This window comes from Danio aesculapii, chromosome 7, assembly GCF_903798145.1.
Source record: "Danio aesculapii chromosome 7, fDanAes4.1, whole genome shotgun sequence".
Lineage (NCBI taxonomy): Eukaryota > Metazoa > Chordata > Actinopteri > Cypriniformes > Danionidae > Danio > Danio aesculapii.
The window spans coordinates 65,170,717-65,183,190 of NC_079441.1; the positions used below are offsets into that span (position 1 = coordinate 65,170,717).

The 12,474-nt window shown below is 34.3% G+C and overlaps 1 protein-coding gene across 1 annotated transcript; it reads left to right on the top strand.

Moving 5' to 3' along the window:
- The first annotated feature begins 218 nt into the window (after nucleotides 1-218).
- tmem176l.3b (transmembrane protein 176l.3b) lies at nucleotides 219-10,976 on the top strand. Its single transcript, XM_056462356.1, has 7 exons — nucleotides 219-283; nucleotides 3,162-3,386; nucleotides 5,913-5,990; nucleotides 7,376-7,432; nucleotides 7,524-7,628; nucleotides 9,379-9,486; nucleotides 9,578-10,976. Exons 2-7 carry the CDS (start codon nucleotides 3,360-3,362, stop codon nucleotides 9,641-9,643), a joined length of 441 nt encoding a protein of 146 aa, XP_056318331.1. The 5' UTR covers nucleotides 219-283; nucleotides 3,162-3,359; the 3' UTR covers nucleotides 9,644-10,976.
- Nucleotides 10,977-12,474: the final 1,498 nt, after the last annotated feature.

A 12,474-nucleotide genomic window follows, 5' to 3' on the forward strand; every position in this document is an offset into this window, starting at 1 on the left:
TTCAGTACATTCTCGACACCTTCCTGTTCTGGTTTGCCAGTATGTTTAGAAAAACAACATTCTCCCTTCATGTTATGGGATGTTTATCAGTCAAATACGTCTGGACTTCTTTCTCTTCTGTGAAATTTGCATGTTACAGTAGTCTCATTTACAAATCGCTCCACCCTACATCAGTATTTCTCTAGACTCCACCTTACTCAGCTGTTGAGAAACGACAGGTAAAAGAAAACAAGTTCCGCAATTGATAGAGAGCAAGATCGTGGACTTGCTGAGTGACATAAAGGTGAGTTCAGCACTTCTTATTCATTTGATTTATAAAACTGGTCAAAATATGAACTGTGCCATGGTAAAGTCAGGTGAAAAGTCTGATTTTAATGTCAGAAATCTTACTTACTGTAAATATAGAATGTTCACTTGTATTATACTTCCAAATTATAATAAAAATAAAAACTTAAAACAAGTTACTTGCTGAAAATATAAACATTTTAAAGAGACTTTCATAAATGTTTGCTAACCCTGTAAGACCATCAGTTTTAGCTGTATTTAAACTGCAAACATTTTCCCATCTATCTAGTTATAAAATGGTAGATTTTTGGTAAAATAAGTATGTTAAACTGGCACAAACTCACACAGCCTTAGAACTTGTATTGAAACACATTGGGCCCTTTCATACACCAGACGTGTTTGGCATGATTTGTTGCTGTTTTCAGACCAGCGCAACCCTAATTTTCACATTTTGCACCATGTTGTTTAAATAGCAAATCTATTAGTTATGCGCCTAGGTTCAAACGCTTAATACACACAAGATGTATATATACGTTCACATAAATATCTTTACATATGAAAAAAAAGGATTAAATTGTTACAAAAATGATTATTTACTACATAGATATAAAAAAAACACTGCCTGTACGCCTTTTTCATGTCCGAGAGGCTCTTTTTTTAGTTTATTCATGATAATTTGCATTTTGTATAATGCTATTATTAATAGTAGTATTTATTATTTGCATATTTATATTTGTTTTAATAAAAACAGGTTTAGATTTGTCCCCCTGTCGGGTTTTGCAGACGTATGCATCATCATATGGGGCAAAAGAACAGGGCGTGTGTTTGGATATAACTCAGGCTTTTCACCATGCTTGGTTATTATTGTTCATTTATTCATTTGCTGGAAACTAGAACTGAATTTAGAAAGAGTTTTAGAACAAATCTTTGCGCTTGACAAATGAAATTTAATATATAGGCTGATAGATGTCTTCAGTGGATTGCATACGACACTGTTTCCTCATCCACGAAAGTAAAGGAGTAAAGTAAAAATTAAAGTAAAGAGGCCGAATGGACGAGGCTGATTCTTTATCCTCAGATGGTCTTTTAAACTGTTATTTTCACTAGTGAAGCGTTCAGTTTTTCCATTCAGTTTTTCCACTTACAAAGTCATGAAATACAAAAAATAGCAAAAGTGGATTCGGACACGCCCTTAATGCTTTTGCGCGATACGCTTTAGACTTTGCGCCTAGATCTATATATATATATAAAGATCTACAATCTGCGCCTATATCTATATATATATCTAGATTATGTTATGCAAATGTTATGGTACTGTTGAACACTTCAATCATATTAGATTAGCATGAGCAGCTAGATTAATGCAATATTTATGCATTAATTGTAATTTTACAGTGAGATTATTGTCTGACAACATCTTTAAGATGCTTCAAAAAATCGTACAGAATTGTTTTGTCTGGAGGAAAGTTATAACTGTAACGATTTCCCTTTTTAAATATATATATATATATATCTATATCTATATCTATATATATATATATATATATATATATATATATATATATATATATATATATATATATATATATATATATATATATATATATATAGATATATATATATATAGCATCCATGAAAGTAAAGCGGCCGAATGGACGAGGCTGATTCTTTATCCTCAGATGGTCTTTTAAACTATTTTCTCGCTAGTGAAGCGTTCAGTTTTTCCATTCAGTTTTTCCACTTACAAAGTCATGAAATACAAAAAATAGCAAAAGTGGATTCGGCCACGCCCTTAATGCTTTTGCGCGATGCGCTTTAGACTTTGCGCCTAGACCATTAAAATAGAGCCCTTTATAATATTTTATTAAACTAGACAAATCAACATTTGAACTTCTTTATGTGATAAGTAATATGTAATGCAAATGTTATGGTACTGTTGAACACTTCAATCATATTAGATTAGCATGAGCAGCTAGATTTTGTACATGTAAATGTGAATAACCTTGGAAGCACATTTAAAATAAGTCTTAATAATCTTTTTTCATGAAATAAAAAAATAAACTTATTTTGATTTGTCTCATTTAGTTAAATACACACAGTACTGTGCAAAAGTCTTGGGTCACTAGTATTTTTACCAAATTTTTTTTACCAATTTCTATATTTTTCTGTAGCATGTCAGTCTGAAATATCAATTTACATTTCCAAACATTATTTATGCATTAATTGTAATTTTACAGTGAGATTATTGTCTGACAACATCTGTAGGATGCTTCAAAAAATCTTACAGAATTGTTTTGTCTGGAGGAAAGTTATAAATGTAACAATTTCCTTTTTTAAATCAACGTATGTGCTCTTTTCCTTACTAAATACGCCAATATATGTGTTCAGTAAAAAAATATTTAAAGGTCCCATGAAGTGCTTTGAAATGTGCATTTTTATTTGCTGTTTGACGTAATCTGAACTGAAAAATGAAGCGAGGCTGGGACGTACAGTAGCCCCATAGTAGCCAGTGTCTCAGCTCTGCCAGTGAGAGTGTTTGAGCTCTGGCACACCAAATGAAAAGCAAATGATAAGCGTCTTCAAGGGGGCGGGGCATGTCAGATACTAGAGAGAATTTGATTGGTCAAGCTTTGATGAGAAACTCAAGTATGAGGTGATGTGAAAAAAAAATGTTGATCCATTTAGACTGAAATGACAAACTACAAGCTTTACATGCTTATATCGGTTTTATATCTCCTAAATGCAAATTTTGCCTGTTTAAAAGCACACCAACATATAGATGTCCTTAAAGCTAACATACTGAAACTAGCATCTAACATTTTTTATTTTAATTTCATAAGACCTTTATTAATATTATGGTTTTCTTAACATTGCAGTAAACACACGAGGACTGGCCATTATCACCTGTGGAAAGGTTCAGCTTCAGGATGTCTCTGTCAGTGTCTCAGGATAAAGGAACAACAGTGATCACCATTAGCACAAACCCCAAAAGCAAATGGCCAATACTGTGCCAGATTCTGGGCACTTAGTGTTACAGTCCTGTGTGCTCCGTATCTCAAAACAGCAAAACAAAGATGATGACCAACTGTTCAGCGCTCGGGGTAAGACAGACAAGTGAAAAGACCTAAATATAAAAAAGTAGCAGAAACAGTGTTAAAATGGAGGATTCAGAAAGGGAATTTTCACATATTGATGAAAAAAAATCAGTTTGACTTACACTTTTTTTTCCTTCTAAAAATCTAATGACCTTTTTTCTAATATAAATATTTCAAGAATTTAAGGTATCATTATTGCAAATAAAGAAGCATTATAGTACATGTTTTAACCAAGATTTTTGCCCTAATTTTATGCTCGAAAGTGCCAATCTACCGTTTATTTTTCATTAATTTTTTCATTTATTTTTTCATTTATTATGTTTATTATTTTATGGCACAGATTTACCATAAAATCTGACAGTGTGTGACAGCCACAGGATATCTAGCATTTAAAATATTTTATTAAATTCCCTGTTTAAAATGAATTATATTGTTTGTGAAATTAAAATTAAAATTATTTATAACGTTTGTCAAAACGAATAACGTTTGTGAAATTAAAATATTTATTTTATTTATATATTATATATTTATTATATTATTTATTAAAGATAACCTATTTCATCTATTTTACCAGATGCAAGATAAGTATCCAGAATGTGTCTATAAAGTTTCAGCTCAAACTTCCCATCAGATTATTTATTATATAATGTAGAATCTGCCCTTTTGGTGTCTTGACTATAGTGGAACTGTTTTTTCAGTGTAGCCTGTGGCTTCAAATCCAAATGAGCTGCTTCCTCCCGCCCACCGATCTGACGTGTGTGTCTGCTTCTCATGCATTATGTTAGATAAACAGCAGTCAGGCATAGAGATAAATTCGGATGAAGCTGAAATGAGGTCACTAGTCAAAAATACCAAGTACATTTATTTGATGTATTTGTGGTGGAGTTTATTCAAGCCTTTCTGAAACAAATGCCATTTGCAGTACACACACACACACACACACATATGCGCATTTACTGATACCATACGGCCGTGGTGATTATAGCGGTTAAGAATTACGTATCGATTTAACTTTCTTTATTACAAATATGCTCTGTTTTTAAAACATTTTAAACGTATAAAACTAATTATTGAGGTGCAGATGATCACGGAGAGTTGAAACATTTAGTTGAAGTCAGAAATATTAGCCCCCTGAATTATAAGCCCCCCTGTTTTTTTTCCCCAATTTCTGTTTAACGGAGAGAAGATTTTTTCAACACATTTCTAATCATAATAGCTTTAATAACTCATTTCTAATAACTGATTTCTTTTATCTTTGCCATGATGACAGTAAATAATATTTTACTAGATATTTTTCAAGACACTTATATACAGCTTAAAGTGACATTTAAAGGCTTAACTGGGTTAATTAGGTAGGTTAGGGTAATAAGGCAAATTATTGTATATCGATGGATTGTTCTGTAGACTATCAAATAAAAATATAATACAAAAATAATATAGCTTAAAGGGGCTAATAATTTTGTCCTTAAAATGGTGTTTAAAAAATTGCTTTCATTCTAGCCAAAATAAAACGAATTTCTCTAGAGGAAAAAATATTATCAGAAATACTGTGAAAATTTCCTTACTCTGTTAAACATCATTTGGGAAATATTTAAAGAAGAAAAAAAAATCAAAGAGGGGCTAATAATTCTGACTTCAACTGTATGTTTTAATCCCAGCTTCTTTGCAAAAAATGTGGACGTGTATACATGTTATTATGGAAGACATTTGGTGGGTGGGGGAAAACTGCACTCCTATGTAACGTCATTGTGGTGGGCCTCAAAATCGCTGGGAGTTGGATCCTATTTTAACATTAGTACATTTTTAAAAAGAGACTTGTTCGATATGTCAGTGGACACACTATACCTACACATATTCCTGTCCAAACAGCTTCCAAAAGAAGATTTTGATCATAGGTGCCCTTTTACTATGAATTAAATAATGAACCCAATTGAGGGAAAAAAAACTTCCGTATAAACTAGTAAAGTTATTTAAAAATAAACATAAAATACACTTGAAATAAATGTTGGCTGTTTAATAATAATGAGGACTAAGTCTAACTGTTTCCCACAGGTTTAAAGATGATCAGTGGGCTTTTTGCCACACATTTAAGTTTGCTCATGGTTTGAGTCATGATTTTTAAAAATAACATTTAATTTAAAATAACAATTTAACATTTAAAACATCTTATTTAAAACAACAATAGTCTATTTATAGTCTATGAAATCATTTATTTTAAAGGTAATAAAAAAATAACTAAATATATCATATTATATAATATCACAGTATATTAAAATGAGCAAAACTGTGTTGTAACAACTATAAACATACCTTAAAAAATAGATGACTTATAGGCTGTTACTACTAATAATAAGTTTTTAGAAGATGCATGGGATTTAATTTGAGTTATTTTAACTGCATGATTAGTTTCAGAAACACTTGAATTTACAGTAATGAGAATATAATGTGGTTAAACTATTGCTCAATGTAATCATTCAAATGTCACAATACAGAGTGGTGGTGTTTAAATGGCATTGACGTCTTATTCCACAGATTGTGCAGATTATAGTGGGAATACTTATTCTGGGATTGACAGGCATTCATCTTTTGAGATTTTGGCTTGGTAGTGTGGTAAGTATCATAACTCATTTAATTAAAATTAATTTAATTAATAATAATTTAATTAATTAATTAATTTAATCAATAAATTAAATTAAAAGTCTGAGAATTTATACGTTTAAATTTAATTATTTTTTAGAATGATGGAAAGTTGTTTGGATTTTATGAAAATGTAGTCTTTTTTACTTAACTTTGTCTGAACTTGTTTTTATCAAGAATCTTTAAAGGATTAGTTCACCCTAAGTGAGGTTTATTTATAAACTAATTTGGAGAGGATCACGTGCTTATGATTTATCACAGCCGGTCTCGTATTAAGCTAATCAGTGTCATCCAATCAAATGAGCCATAAGCTACTTTAAATAACCACAGTCTTCAGTCCACTTTATCTTCGTTTGGAAGAAACCCCCCTTCCTCCCCATTCTCCTCCTTCACTATAGATCGGGCGGTACGGAGGCCCAGTGGTTAGCACTGAACAGCAAGAACACCGCCAGCCCTGGTCCTGCCAGGTCGGTAGGTGTTTCTGTGAGGAGTTTGTATATTCTCGCCGTGTCCGCGTGGGTTTTCCCCGGGTTCTCCGGTTTCCTCCCACCATCCAAATATATACATCATGCATAACAATCAAGCATTTGTCTAGCCCCCTTTTTTCCTCGCATGTTCCCTTAGCTACTGCATATGGGGAGTTCTGAGATCCACCGAGCTCAGGCTCCCCTCTCGTTCTGCGAATGGGAGGAAGCTCCGGGCTCGAGGATCCCTTGAGCTCGGGGCTCTCTCCCGGGACAGCATGCCAAACAAGCTTTTGATGGATGATCAGCTAAGTGTGAACTCTTGAAAATGAAAATTATCTTATTAATTATTCCCCCTCATGTCGTTTCAAACCCCTGACACCGTCGTTCATCTTCAGAACACAAATTAGGAAATTTTTGATTAAACTCATGAGCTCTCATCATTCCAGAAAGTCCAGAAAAGGAACCAAAACATTTAATCTGACTTCAGTGGTTCAACTGTAATCATACAAAGCTCCAAGAACAATTTTGTGCACTAACATTACTCAATGTTAGTCTTGATGTTAATCTTCTTTGAGCATGTTTATTATTACAGACATTGTAATAAAGGAGTTTTTACAGTATTTTGGTGCACAAAAGTGTTCTTGGAGCTTCGTATGATTACAGTTGAACCACTGACATCACATAGAATGTTTTGACAATGTTTTTGTTTCCTTTTCTGGATATCTTGGGGTCATTGCTGTCTATGGATATGAGAGATCTTTTTAGATTTCATCTAAAATACCTTCATTTGTGTTCTGAAGATAGACAAAGGTCTCAGATGAGGGTGAAACATTTATGACATCATTTTCATGTTTGGGTGAACTAATCCTTTGAGCATTCTTTTGTCTTTAGTTCCTCATGGTTGGAATAGTGACTGTTGTTGCTGTTCGATTTCCAAGTCATTTTCTGGTAAGTCCTGAACAGTCACAAACTGTACTTTACTTCAGACATTTCTGGTTTGGTGAGTTTTTTTTTTCTCATTGTGGCTTGTGTATTACAGCTGCTCATTGCAGCGGTGCTGAACACAGTCAGTGCTGCTCTGGCTATGACGGGCCTTGGGCTTTATGCATGGGATATGACAAATTTCAATACAAATTATTATAAGGTATTTGTTCATTTTCTTTAGTTTTGTCCCCAAAAAAATTACTTTTTTTCATGTTGGTCTAAAAGTAGGGAAATATAGAGAGTGAAAAAAGATTGATGACCAATGCCTTGTTGCCACTAAGCCATGGTAAGGACTTTTTGTCCTGTTGACTAGCATGTGATGGAAATGGATGTGTGAGACCAATAGAAGTTCAAAATGTGACCTCTTTTTATTTAAATTTAAAACAGCTTTATTGCTTAATTTACCAGTGTCGCATTATTACCAGTGTCGCATTATTTTGTTTTATCAATCTGCCATTTAGAGAATCAATGCATTATTCCATCAATCAGTTAATCAACCATTAAATCAAACAATCAATCAATCAATGAATTATTATTCCATCAATCAATCGATCATACCATCAATTAATCAATCAATCAATCGATCAATGATTGAGCAATTGATCAATACTCCATCAATTAATGCATCAATCAATCATTCCATCATTCCATTAATCAATCAAGCAAACAATCAATCAATGCATCATTTAATCAATCAATCAATCAATCAATCAATCAATCAAACATTTCATCAATAAATCTTCAGTCACTCACTCAATCAATCAATTCATCATTCAATCAATCATCAATCAGTTCATCATTCCATCAATATTTCACTCAATCAATAAATCATTCCATCGATCATCAATCAATCCATCATTCCAACATCAATTAATCATTCCATCAGTTATCAATCAGTCATCAATCAATCCATAATTTAATAATTCAATCAATTCAGCATTCAATCATTTAATCAATCAATCAATCAATCAATCAATCAATCAATCAATCAATCATTTCAAAATCAGTTAATCATTCCATCGGTCATCAGTCAATCAACAATCAATCCATCAATCAATCGATCATACCATCAATTAATCAATCAATCCATCGATCAATGATTGAGCAATTGATCAATACTCCATCAATTAATGCATCAATCAATCATTCCATCATTCCATTAATCAATCAAGCATACAATCAATCAATGCATCATTTAATCAATCAATCAATCATTTCATCAATAAATCTTCAGTCACTCACTTAATCAATCAATTCATCATTCAATCAATATTTCACTCAATCAATGAATCATTCCACCGATCATCAATCAATCCATGATTCCAACATCAATTAATCATTCCATCAGTTATCAATCAGTCATCAATCAATCCATAATTCAATAATTCAATCAATTCATCATTCAATCATTTAATCAATCAATCAATCAATCAATCAATCAATCAATCATTTCAAAATCAGTTAATCATTCCATCGGTCATCAGTCAATCAACAATCATTCCATCAATCATCAATCAAGCAAGCAAGCAAGCAAGCAAGCATTAATCATTCCATCCATCAATCAATCAATCAATCAATCAATCAATCAATCAATCAATCAATCAATCAATCAATCAATCAATCAATCCTTTAATCATCAATCAATCCATCATTCTGTCAATCAATCAATCAAATAAACATTCCATTAAGCCAGCATTCCATCGTTCAATCAATCAATTCATCATTCCAATCAATTAATCATCAATCAATAAATCAATCAATCCATCAATCATCAAATAATCATTCCAGTATTCCACCATTCCTTCAATCAATCAATGCTCTGAAAACAAATCCAGTTTAGTTTATGGGGTGGAGGGGGGGTGGGGGTTCAGCTGAATTTCAGATAATTTCTTGATCTTCCCTTTCTCTAGATGACCCGCACTGTGCTGGACATCACTATGATCATTTTTCTAGTCCTTCAGTTCTGCGTGACCCTCAGTTTCTCTGTCCTGACTCTAAAGGAAATGAGTGGAATTAATGTGAGTGCAATATTATCACCATGATTAAAACTACAGTGATCGTAGACAGACACTAATAATCAGTGTACTAATGCTGTTTTTGGTTTTGCAGACTGTGAAGCATCTGGAATTTTACAAGCCACTCAAAGAAGAGCTCACTGTCAGCCATGTGTGTTAGAGAAACAATAGAAAAACCCCACACACATTGTTGATTCAACCAACATTGTTATATATGGAGAACTACAATTCTGCCACTGAAAAGAACTACAGATCCCATCAGGGCCAGCGCAAGCCTAACTGGTGCTCTAGGCAAATGATGATCGAGCTGCCCTGAACACCATGAGATGGGGGGTGGGGACATGGAGGGGTTGGAGTGGAGACAGGTGTGTAGGGTTGCGGATTATATTGAATAGTGGGAGGGGGGGGGGAAATCGCAGACGAAACTGAAGACTGAGGCAGGGGGATTGGTAGGTGTCACGGACGAAAGTGAAGAGCGTTGGGGGGGGGCAGTTGTGTCGCGGACAAAAGTGAAGAGCTTTGAAGGGATGATAGTACAAAGCGAAGGAGGGGGTGGTAGTGGGGGGCAGTGGGGGATTGATGGGGGTTTGCTGTCACCGACAATAGTGAAGTCTGGGGGGTGGGGTTGTGGTAGTGTCTCCATGCCGCCCCTAACAAAATGCCAGCCTGGGCAATTACCCATACCTAAATCTGCCACTGGATCCTATCATGCAGTTATAGTATTCTTTCTGATTGAACACACACAGCTGGAAGCTCATCATAGACTGATTACCAGGACTACTTAAACCTCTTAGATTCACACACACTTGGCTCAGTATTCTGTAACAAAGCAAGAGTGGCAACAGAGATGGGGTTTCACGAGCAGCTTTATTTTTTAAGAGAATAGTCAGCAGGCAGGGGTCAAAATAGGAACAAAACATTAATAGCAAAGGCAATTAAAAAATAAGAGTACTTCAAGAGACAGGCAAAGGTCGTGGCAGGCCAAAAAAATCACAATCCAAAAAGCAATCCAAGAATCAAAAACCAAACATGGGAACACCAAGGAACAATACTGAGCAAAGTGTGGGTGAAACTGAGAGGTTTAAATAGTCCAGATAATCAGTCTATGATCAGACTGGTTTTGGTGTGTGCTTCCAGCTGTGCACTCAGTGAGAGTACTAGCTTTGGTGGGTGTGTGTGTGTGTGGGTGCATGATGGGATCTGTAGTTCTTTCCAGTGGCAGAATTGTAGTTCTCCAGAGATCTGCAACTGCTAGATTGCTGGTGATCATAATAATCTCAGTAGTTATTGCCCCCACTTTATTTGAGACTTTTGTTCAATTTAGCAAATTGTGATAAAATTGTGTTACTTTTTTTTAAAGCAATGGCTAAAAAACATTTGAAATGTTGATGTGTTTATGTTGTTTGTGAAAGAGGCATGACTCCATGTCTCATAATTGACCTTGTACAAAGCTTCTTTGGGGGAATCAAAATAAATCTAAGAATTTCATTAGACTGCCTGACTTCTGAATCATTTCTGAATAATTTTAAGATTTTTTTTTTCATCTCAGCACTAGACTGGAATATTTTATGTTGCTTGGTGATGTGGAGAAAGAACTAACCTTGAATTTGAACAAACAACTCTCATGTCAGCTTGTATAAAGAACAATAAAACAAACCAACATAATATTGATCCAGCCTCAGAGGATTTAGAATTTAGAGTTGGAACAAAGCATGCTTGAAAGTTATATTACTAGAATATATTAATTATTTTAGAGCGGCATGGTGGCTCAGTGGTTAGAAATGTCGCCAGATAGCAAGAACGTCTCTGGCTGAGTCCTGGCTGGGCCAGTTGGCATGTCTGTGTGGAGTTTTCATGTTCTTCCTGTGTTCACGTGGATTTCCTCCGGGTGCTTTCCTTGCATGGCTTTACATGCAGTATAGGTGAATTGAATAAACTGAATTGTCTGTAGTGTATGTGTGTGAATGAGTGTGTATGGTTGTTTCCCAATACTGGGTTGGGGCTGGAAGAGTATCCGCTGCGTATATATATATATATATATATATATATATATATATATATATATATAATTAGAATTAGAATAAAAAAGAAAAACTCTGACCAAATCATTTTACTGTTCCAATTCTGTAATCAGTATTATTTATATGTTAATGACACAATTAATCCCGTACTAAAAAATTAAAACAATATATTATCAAACATTGAAATTTAGATTTTACTTGATTTTAAGTAAATTACATTACATAATTTTGAAAAATGAATTCTATTAAGTGTATATTCTTAAACACTGATTAGTCAACCAGATCTGTAATGATACAGAGAGGTTCATTCATTCATTTTCCTTCAGCTTAGTCCTTTATTCATCGGGGGTTGCCATAGCGGAATGAACCACCAACTTATCCAGTATATGTTTTACACAGCGGATGCCCTTCCAGCTGGAAAACACCCATACACTCTCATTCACACACATAAACAACAGCCAATTTAGTTTATTCAGTTAACCAATACCGCATGTCTTTGGACTGTGGGGGAAACCGGAACACCCGGAGGAAATCCACGACAACACAGGGAGAACACAGAAATGCCAATTGGCCCAACTGGGACTTGAACCAGTGAACTTTTTGATGTGAGGTGACAGTGCTAACCACTGAGCCACCGTGTTGCCTGACACAAAGAGGTGCACCTTTTATTTCCTAGAGTGCTTAACAAACCCAAGAGCCTCCATCTGCCTTAAGTTATGAATATTTAAGGTATTTTAAGGTATTCTTCATGTTCATGCGATGCTTCAAAATGCAGTGAGTTGAAGGCCAGAGCTCAACGGTGAGCTGCTAAAATCTCTGTGAGTGATGGACATCGCCTGCCAATCTCATGCTCTGATTTAAATTGAATCTGTCTAAATGTTATTACATATGATGAATATTTTTCAACATTTTCTAGTCATGCTTGGTTACTTTCAACAAGGGAGACAAAATGGCCTTTACAAAACATTGT

What these genes read in the sequence shown, in the direction of transcription:
- tmem176l.3b (XM_056462356.1), top strand. Translation starts at nt 3,360, where the DNA reads ATGATGACCAACTGTTCAGCGCTCGGG. An exon ending in CCAACTGTTCAGCGCTCGGG is followed by an intron (nt 3,387 to 5,912) that starts GTAAGACAGACA and finishes CTTATTCCACAG; the next exon opens with ATTGTGCAGATTATAGTGGG. An exon ending in TCAATACAAATTATTATAAG is followed by an intron (nt 7,629 to 9,378) that starts GTATTTGTTCAT and finishes CCCTTTCTCTAG; the next exon opens with ATGACCCGCACTGTGCTGGA.